This window comes from Anabrus simplex, chromosome 4, assembly GCF_040414725.1.
Source record: "Anabrus simplex isolate iqAnaSimp1 chromosome 4, ASM4041472v1, whole genome shotgun sequence".
In the NCBI taxonomy this organism is placed as follows: Eukaryota; Metazoa; Arthropoda; class Insecta; order Orthoptera; family Tettigoniidae; genus Anabrus; species Anabrus simplex.
The window spans coordinates 76,744,901-76,755,211 of record NC_090268.1 but is presented as its reverse complement, the minus strand read 5'-3'; the positions used below and the strand labels follow the sequence as shown (position 1 = coordinate 76,755,211).

At 42.7% G+C, this 10,311-nt stretch overlaps 1 protein-coding gene across 1 annotated transcript in view; it reads left to right on the top strand.

Moving 5' to 3' along the window:
• The first annotated feature begins 4,421 nt into the window (after nt 1–4,421).
• The window catches only part of LOC136872176 (uncharacterized), a 95,354-nt gene continuing 89,464 nt past the window's right edge, over nt 4,422–10,311 (top strand). Inside the window, exon 1 of the mRNA XM_067146014.2 lies at nt 4,422–4,549. Within this exon, the coding sequence (XP_067002115.2) occupies nt 4,422–4,549 (128 nt within the window). The remainder of the gene's footprint in view (nt 4,550–10,311) is intronic.

Genomic DNA, 10,311 nt, shown 5'->3' with positions numbered 1-10,311 from the left:
TGTTAAAACTAACAAGCAAAAAATCGCGCCAGGAACTCACTGGAGCCAACCTGTTTCATTTTTGCCTGGGGCTTAAGGCCAAATATTATAATATTCCTTTTTCAAATTAATAACCAGAATATAATTACTGAAGTCTGGCACATTCGCTGGCAAGTTAGCGTAGTGGTCTTCGGTTTTGAGGGTCATGGTTTCGATTCCCGGCCGTCTAGTTAATTCTTCTGGCTCTAGAACACAGTCTTTGTGTTCATTTTCGTGCACATGCTCATTTACACCCGACACACCACACTACCAATCACTACAGAAACATACTGTATAATAGTGAATAGACCCTCTCACATCACGTCAGGCAGGACATCTGATCGTAAAACTGGATCTAATCCACATATATCGCCAACCCCAGGCAAATAAGAAAAGGTCAAGAAGAACATATTAACTAAAAAACAAAGATAAACATAACATTTTAACGAGCGAGTTCGCCCTACGGTTAGAGGCGCGGAGCTGTGAGCTTGCATTCGGACGATAGCGGGTTCAAACCCGACTGTCAGCAGTCCTGAAATTGGTTTTCTGTTTTCCGCTTTTTCAATAATAATAATAATAATAATAATAATAATAATAATAATAATAATAATAATGTTATTTGCTTTACGTGCCACTAACTACTTCTACGGTTTTGGAGACGCCGAGATGCTGTAATTTTGTCCCACAGGAGTTCTTTCACGTGCCAGTAAATCTACCGACGCGAGGCTGACGTATTTGAGCAACTTCATCAAATACCACCGGACTGAGCCACGATCGAACCTGCCAAGTTGGGGTCAGAAGGCCAGCGCCTCAACCGTCTGAGCCACTCAGCCCGGCATTCCCTCCCCCTCACTTTTTATCACACCAGGCAAATGTTGGAACTGTACCTTAAATTAAGGCCACGGCCGCTTCCTTCCCTTTCCTATTCCATCGTCGCCGTAAGACCTATCTCTGATGGTGCGACGTATAGCCAATTGTTGTCTAACATTTTTTTTGTGTGGCTATGGTTATTGGTGAGAAAAGGTTTCACTACTTTAGGAAGTTTATGATGAACGCTGAAATAGGCATAGGGCTTCTTCTCAAACGTTCTCGATGAAGTAAAAACGAACCATGCTAAGTACACAAAATGACCAACAGATGGCGCTGGATAGCAAAAGGTCAGGTGCAAATGGGCACACATTTTAAACATGACATGGGGTTTTATTCACACCAACAACGAGTGCACAAACAGGTCAACAGGGGGCGCTGGACAGCAACACGTCAGTGATGCCGCATGAGACCCTGAGCTGTCGTGAGAGAAGGAGTCAGATGCGCCTGCAGTCGCGGCATGTTGACCTTACCAGAAAAGGCACTGTTAGTGAAGCTTTATTTAATTTTAGTGTCAAAAAAACCCATGTCATGCCAATCATGTGTACCTCTACCTCTAATATTCCGTGAAGTATTGCCTCGTCAAACGTTAACGGACTTTTTGGCCACTCTGTATATTGGCTAGGAGTTTAACGTCGGCTAAAATGGGAACTATCAGAAGTAGAAAGATAGAAACTATGGCTTAAAGGTTTAAAAATGCTGCATTTTTGTTGTGTTAAAATGGGGAAACTACAGAAAAACCATCTTTTGGACTGCTGATTGTGTGGTTCGACTTGCCGTCTCCCGAACATAAGCTTATAGCTACAGGTAAATCACTGTATCCACAGTTCGTGAGATACAGACGTTTGGCAATCTGAGATATGACGGTGGTTTTCATGCTAGGAGTAACTGTTACTGATTTTTGTAAGGATGGTTGCCAGTTGTATTTTCACTTAAAACAATCACAAACACAGATTTTTTACATGTTTCATTTCTTGTTAGAATACAACCTGTGACAATAAAGTTCGGTGAATAGTCCTGTACTATCAACATAGATGAACAATGCACGACAGTGACCTTACTGTCCTTCGAAATAGTCCCCTCCCATAACTATGCACTGCTGAGATCGGCGATACATGTCCTGGAAACTTTGCAAGAAGGCTTCTTTTGGGATGGTGTTCAAAAGCCTCGTCACGTTTCGGTGGATGGCAGCAATATCGTCAAATCTCTTTCCTTTCAAAGCGAGTTTGATGCGTGACTTTTCGGCTTTGGCCTTTTTCCGACAAGGGGATCCCGTAGAACGCCATTCCATGCTTTGCCGTTTCGTTTCAGGGTCTTACCTGAGACACCAGGTTTCATCCTCAGTGACAATACAGCTCAAGAAATTTGGTGTCGCATCCGCCGTTTTGACAAAATCCTGTGAAGCCTCTAAACGTGCCTGCTTCTGATTGTCAGTCAAGTGATGTGGTACAAGACGAGAACACGTTTCCCTCTTCCCGAAATTCTGGGTAAGGGATTTGTCGCACGGATTCACGGTTAATCTGCAGTTCATCCGCTATCATGCGCACAGTTAATCGCCGATCGTTCGTGATTAATGTCCTCAACTTCTCAATGTTTTCGTCCCTGACGGCGATCGTCGGTCATTCGCTACGGGGGTTGTCAGAAACACTTTCCCGGCCTCCTCGAAAACGGGCGAACCACTCGTACACACACTTCAAGGACAGTGCTTGATCTTCGTAAACACGTACCAGCATCGCATGCGTTTCTTTCGGTGTCTTGCCAAGCTTAAAACAAAACTATACATTGATCGTTTGGTCGTTCGGAGTTCAGAACCAACGCACTAAACACGCACTGTGTCAAGCACGTCTTACACGGCACACACACGATGCTCAACGGAACAACGTAGGGAGCAGGTGGTCAAAACCTGCTGCTACGCAGGTGCAGCGTTGTATGTCGCCAGTGTTACCGGATCGCCTGAAACTAGGGAGTGAGCACTCGTTTACTGCAATTTATTAAAGTTTGATACCTGCATTATATTTTACTCTTAGAATAATTTGACTATCTTCTTCTTCTTCTTCTTAATCTGTTTAGCCTCCAGGATTGGCTTTTCCCTCGGACTCAGAGAGGGATCCAACCTTTACCGCCTCAAGGGCAGTGTCCTGGAGCGTGAGACATTGGGTCAGGGGATAAAACTGGGGAGGATGACCAGTACCTCGCCCAGGCGGCCTCACCTGCTATGTGGGGGGGGATGGGAAGTTTGGAAGGGATAGACAAGGAAGAGGGAAGGAAGCGACCGTGGCCTTATGTTAGGTACTACCCAGGCATTTGCCTGGAGGAGAAGTGGAAAACCACGGAAAACCACTTCCAGGATGGCTGAGGTGGGTATCGAACCCACCTCTACTCAGTTGACCTCCCGAGGCTGAATGGACCCCGTTCCAGCCCTCGTACCACTTTTCAAATTTCGTGACAGAGCCGCGAATAGAACCCGGACCTCCGGGGGTGACAGCTAATCGCACTAACCATTACACCACAGAGGCGGACATTTGACTATCACTACACTAAATCTAATTTGTTTTGTCCTAGACGTTAACAATACTATATTGTCTAGGACAACATGTATCTTCCCTTTCCTTGGCTTATTGAATGCTTACTTTTGTGTACCCCATCGTTAACAATATGCCTTAACGGCTGTCCGGTGTAGGGGGCAACATGTCCGCCTCTCACTCGGCGGCCTCGGGTTCGATTCCCGACCGGGTCAGGGGTTTTTAATTGTAAATGATTAATATCCCTGGCCTGGGGACGTTCCTTTTCTCACATTCAACACTTTACACTTCCGCCATTTACAAAATACACGCAGGTTCCTCACATGTGGTGCAAGTAGAGGCAAACGATCTTTCTAAGTCGACGTCCCGAACAAATAGCATTAAAAAAATGAATAGGAGTTAAATGAAACGACAATACAACAATTTATATATTACAAAATTTGATATTATATTTATCCTACTATTAATTATATTAATTATCCTTCATTATTCTCGTTTGTATTTGTTTTGATTTTTTAACTTTCCTTTTCCCACACACTGTTTAAAATACAAAACAGATCTGCTATTCTTCTCGGTGTAATCCACACTTATGGCGACGATGGGACAGGGAGGGGCTAGTTGTGGAAAGGAAGCGGCTGTGGCCTTAATTAAGGTACAGCCCCAGCATTTGCCTGGTATGAAAATGGGAAACCATGGAAAACCATCTTCAGGACTGCCGACAGTGGGGTTCGAACATTTAATAGTTTTAGCCTTTTATAGAATTCTCCCTTACTTTCTATTTTATATTCACTTCCCAGATATTTTGCTTTCAGTGCTTCGGTTGCCTTATCAACTCTTACTAGATGCGCTTCCTCCATTTCTTCTCCACAGAGTACACACTGATTTTCGTTATTTTCTCTCTCTCTCTCTCTCTCTCTCTCACACACACACACACACACCCTTATTATTATAAATGTTTCCTTTCTTGTAAACGTGTCATCTAATTATTGTGGCGTCCTTCTTTGTTACAGTAAGATGGAGTCCGAGCGGACGCCGCTCCGATCAGGGGCGCCCGCCCCTAATTATGTGTTTATGACCAATCCCAACAGAGTGTACCGCTCCAAGATACGTCAGTTCCAGTGCTGCGTCTGCGCTGCTATTCTGTAAGTATGAGGAGTGTTTCTTCGCATCCATTTATAGCAGCATGAGTTCTGATTTGCTTCTTGTCTTGTGTCCCTTACCTCCCAATTATTTGCTGTTGTTAGCCACTGGTATTCCTCAACGGGCAAGCGATTCTCTCGTTTATTCTTACCATTGTCTGGACTAGGCCATTATGGTCCTACATGTCCCTTCAGCATATTTTTCTCTTTGCGGTTCCCAGTTATACGAGGGTGAATCAAAAGTTACACTAGGTCGCCGTGAGAGCACGCTGTGTGTCGTGACCGTGGCCAATGAGGAGCAAGCTACAGTGACACGTTCTACAGGAAGGGTGATGTGGTATTCCGTCGTGTTGTGTGTGCAGAGCGGGCTAGGCTCAATGGCGCGTCAACTGGGTGTTCACTCCAAAATTGGAGGTGCGCGCAACGATCAGATTTTTCTATAGGCTAAACGACTCAGTTACACGGACATTCATCGTGAAATCACCGCTGTATATGGTGACCGTACAATTTCTCGCCCAGATATTGTAAAGTGGTGTAAGCAATTTGAACGCCGGACGCACGGTACTCACGGATGAATATCGCGAAGGCAGGTCCGTAACGTCCAGTACCGTTGCAAATGTTGACCGTGTGGATGGGATCATTACAGAGACTTGGGAGAAAGGAGACAAGCTGCTCGACTAAGTGGTATGTTCCGAGCTGTCAGTGGAGAGATGGCGTGGAATGACATCAGTAGACGAATAAGTTTTGAGTGGTGTCTTTAAAAGTAGGAGAGATCACAGTATGAAGATAAAGCTGGAATTCAAGAGGACAAATTGGAGCAAATATTCATTTTTAGGAAGGGGAGTTAGGGATTGAAATAACTTACCAAGGGAGATGTTCAATAAATTTCCAATTTCTTTGCATTCATTTAAGAAAAGGGAATCTGCCACCTGGGCGACTGCCCTAAATGTAGATCAGTAGTGATTGACCGGTTGATTAATGTAGGATGCAGCAGTTACGTAGAAATGAAAAGGTTAGCAGAGGATGGGGTGAACGCCGGACGCACGGATCTCACGGACGAATATCCCGAAGGCAGGCGCATCACCATGCAGGAATCTGTCAGCATGCTGAACATTTCGTATGACAGTGTGTTCTCCTTTGTTCACCAACACCTTGGATTTCGTAAACTATCTCAAAAATGGGTCCCACATCTGCTCACCGATGCTCATAAGGGACAAGGTTTCCAATCGTCCCTGGCATTTTTGCAACGGTATTCTGTGGAGGGAAACGAGTTCCTGCGGCGAGTTATCCACCATTTCACCCCCGAAACATAGAGAACATCGATGGAAAGGGTGCACACCACACCAGCACCACAAAAGAAGGCCAAGGTCCAACCTTCAGCAGGAAAGGTGATGGCGACAGCGTTTTTTGACATGGAGGGTGTGGTGCACGTGGAATTTGTGCTGAAAGGCACAATAATCAACTCGCCCTATTGTCAAACGTTGAATTGGTTGCGTAAGGCAATTAAAGAAAAGTTGCTGGGAAAATTGAGTGCCGGTGTGATTTTGTTGCTCGATAACGCAACAACTCTCACGGCCCGCTAAACGTCCGAACTGCTGCAGCGATTCAAGTAGGAGGTATGGCAACATCCTCCATACAGTCCAGACATAGCGCCATGCAGTTATCATGTGTTCGGTAAGCTGAAAAAGGAACTCGGTGGACGACGATTCCGAAACGATGAGGAGGTGAAAGCAGCTGTTTCTAGGTGGTTACATAGCACTGGAGGTGATTTCTACGCATCCAGAATTGAAAAGTTGGTTGACCGTTCCGAGAAATGTTTAGAGTCTCTTGGGAACTATGTGGAAAAGTGAACTTACATTCTATGCTGTCATAGCCGTGCTGTCTATGTGTAGGTGGTTTCATAACTGTCCGTAACTTGGAAGTGTAACTTACTTTTTAATTCGCCCTCGTAGTTCTAGTTAATTACAAATACCCACACCGACATCGGTTACATCAGGCAAAGTGCCACAGAACAAATGCATGGAGCTGATCGCCAAGATGCCCTACAGGAAGTAAGAGCAGCATCAACAACAGGAACATCAGAACTAGAGTCCGGACTTGTAGGCACTGACAGGATAGAATGCAAACTTACTTAAGCGAGCAACAAGTGTGCACTACCCTGTACAACGGGCATGCTATGAGATTTGCATACATATTAGGGGTACGGCCTATAAAACTCCTGGAATTTATGTTACTCTTGCTACACTCTGGTAGAACGGGTTGCATGACACTTCCTACAAACGAAATTAGTTTGCATTCTAACACGACCTCCTAAAAAGCCGATGTCTGATCGTAACTTTTTCAGTATCCACAAAATCGTATTCTTGATGATGATGACGACGATTGTTGTTTAGATGGTCTAACATCTGGATGATGGCCCCTAATGGCATGATATATTATTATTTAAAATTTAATTACTCGTTAGGGTGAGTATGTACATCGTTGGTGAAGAAACCAAACCTCGTATATCACAATGCTCTTCCTACCCATTATGTTCCTGTCACATCTCTCAGCCACGTATGGAGATTTAGTCCATCAGAACAATTCCTTGTGTTGAATTTCCTATGCTTACATGTAAAGGAAAATGAACCTTACCGTACCGCACTCTAGGAATGTATGTTTGCATGACATTTACGCACTCCTACAGAATAATGTCCTTAAGGTTTATTTTCCTTTACACATCAGCATACGAAAATGAACACAACGAAAATTGTGCTGCTGGACTGCATATCTATATGTAGCTGGGAGGTGTGACCAGTCTTAAGGAAAATAATGGATAGGAAGAACATTGTGACATACGTGGTTTGAGTTGTTCAACAACGATATGAGATTACAATAATTAGTGATTCTGATTCACAATTCACATTTTTAAGACATTGCAATTTGTGAAAAAAAATATAAAAGTGAATAAGGTATTGACTTCAAACTACACTTATTACTTGTACCAAAAAATGGTTTAAAATTAAAAACCAGATTTAAAGATTATAACCAACATATGAAAACGCATTTCAAAGAACGTTCTTTGATCTGATTATAATATAAAATATAACAAGAATAAAGTTTCGCCGTTAAAAGCGGATATCAGACCACTGTCCCTCAAAATGGATAACGAGGTTTGCTGAATGCTCGATGGAACGAGGGACGTGGTGTTCTGAAGATCTAGACTACGGCGAAGATCGGCCAGGTCCCCACACTCCGTAAGGCTGCGGTTACGGAACATCTCGCTTGTACTAGCTCTTTAACATGCTAGTATCTAGTAGACGCTTTCGCGCTTGTTCTCGATAGTGACTGGATGCCATTCTGAGCGAATTCTTTACAAACGTGAACAGTTATCTTTATATGAAAATAGCTCCTGAAATATAGCTATATACACAGACGAAGGTATTCAGAGCACCCAGTTTATGAAAATCGACGTGAACTCGGTAAATTCCATCATTTGCATAAAATGCGTAAAGACGACGAACATAAACTTCTCGAATATTATCGAAGGATGGCAGTTTCATTTTACTATATTTTAGATGAAAAAATGAAATGGCGTGTGGCTTTTAGTGCCGGGAGATCTCAGGACTGGTTCGGCTCGCCAGGTGCAGGTCTTTTTATTTGACTCCCGTAGGCGACCTGCGCGTAAATGATGATGATGATGATGATGATGATGATGATGATGAAGACAACACATACACCCAGCCCCCGTGCCAGAGAAATGAACCAATGATGGTTCGGATGGATCGCCTATACACAACGTAAGGGCATCACGTGTATGCACACGATGTCCTGAAACGAATGCTTCTTGTTTTATTTTGCAGAACACGTTTCTAGATTTATTCCAGGTATAAAATCTTGGAAATTTAGGATACGCCAAATTGCCTCGTTACTACTGACATACCTTGCCATTTGATACTGTGTGGTCTTGTTGACATTCCTGTTTTCATTTAGAATTGGAAACACTGCCATGTCACTACTCTTGTTGACGTTTATACAAATGTACTTAATGAATTTTGATGAATTGTCATATTCAACATTGATGTGGGCTTGAAACACTTTTCAAAGCAGAAAAATATAAGGTACTACCCATATATTGTCCGGCTCAGTGTGTCTGAACTGATTATCGACCTTCTCTTTGATAGTCGCAGTATTTTCTAGTTTCCGTCTTCCATAAAAAGGGCAGGCATCTTCCCCTGTCACGGTTTCCTGCATAAATTCTGGAAGTCACCTCTTTGTACGTTGTCTTTATTTCATGCAGGGCGATTGGGAGTGACTGGTCCAAACGGTCCATGAATCACATGCTTAGTAATTATCTCAAAATAATATGTGGACATGTCGAAGCCCTCTTTTCTGCCAGTAAACTGAATACATCCAACAGCGAGTAGCTCTTAGTTATTACATCGATGAGCTCATTAGGAAAGGCAAGAACTGATCCAGCTTGATGATAACCCTTAAATGAACAATTTATTATTTCTTTTAAATATCATGGCTTTTCATTCCAAAAGTAATACATTATTATCAGAAAAATATTGAAGAAATTAATTGTGAAAATGAAAGTTAAGTTAAGTTAAGTTAAGTTAAGTTAAGTTAAGTTAAGTTAAGTTAAGTTTATGTTTAAAAATCCTCGCTGTTAGATCCACTGTTGCTAACTCATAAATCTTTTCTCCGCTATATTTTAGTTGAAAATCCGCTAAATTTCAAACTGAAGCAAAATAGCATATACCAGCTGTTTTAAATAAAAGAGGTTAACTCAACACTCCCCACTTTCAGAACAGGAGTTCAGCATATTCTCCTCCGCGCACTATATGCTCTGAAGCAGATGTGCTGAGTTGAGGTCCTATGGTTTCATATGAAGCCACATGGTAGTATTCTTTTTCAAAGATTATCTCGCAGTTCACAGCAGCAAAGACCATACGGAAATTTTCAAATCTATTTCGAAAGTTATTTTCACTTAAATTCCGGTTTTCATTGTTTTCGATAAGTGTAGAAAGAATTAATGTCAAACAATGTCGCCTTTATATTGCACTGTCAATACATGCACCGCACCGTCCGTATTTGGGATCACTGGGAATCTCAACCAACTAGTATTTTAAAGTTTAATTATTTAACCACTCTTTACGAAATATCTGACTGCTTTTTAACCTTTTCTTTCGATACATTGACGTACCAAAAAGAACCTGATGTCGAAAGAAACATGTTATCAAACACGCCACTACCCGGCTCATCAAGAGAACAGTAACGATTGTAAAAAATACTGACTGAGGCTGTGGGCCAGAGCTGGTCTAGTAAGCGAGTGGTAGTATGCAGCATAAGTTCAATACAACAGGAATGAGTAGACCATACTATGTTCTATATTATTTGTTTCTCCTGGTGATGAAAGGTGGATATTGTTACCGCTGAAAATCGCTAAAAGATGTTCGAAAATCCGTCAAACCATCTCTTGTAACCATCTCTTAGCACAGGCCGGAGTAAAGTGTAGCTTCCACCGAAGTCCCAGTCAACATCCATGGCTGTGACAATATGGAAGTTGCTGGGGTATGGGTAGTGCTGAGTAATGACATTCAGAGCATGACTAGTGCATCTGAGTGTTATGAAAGGTGCTGCTCATAGGGTCAGTCGTGCTGCAATAGTACTTTCTGACCCAGTGAGGAAAGCAATGGCAAACTACCTCACGCCTCATCTTGCCTAATACGCCTCATTTTGGTGCTGCTATTGGTTTTTGTGGTTTCCTTATAACCGCATAA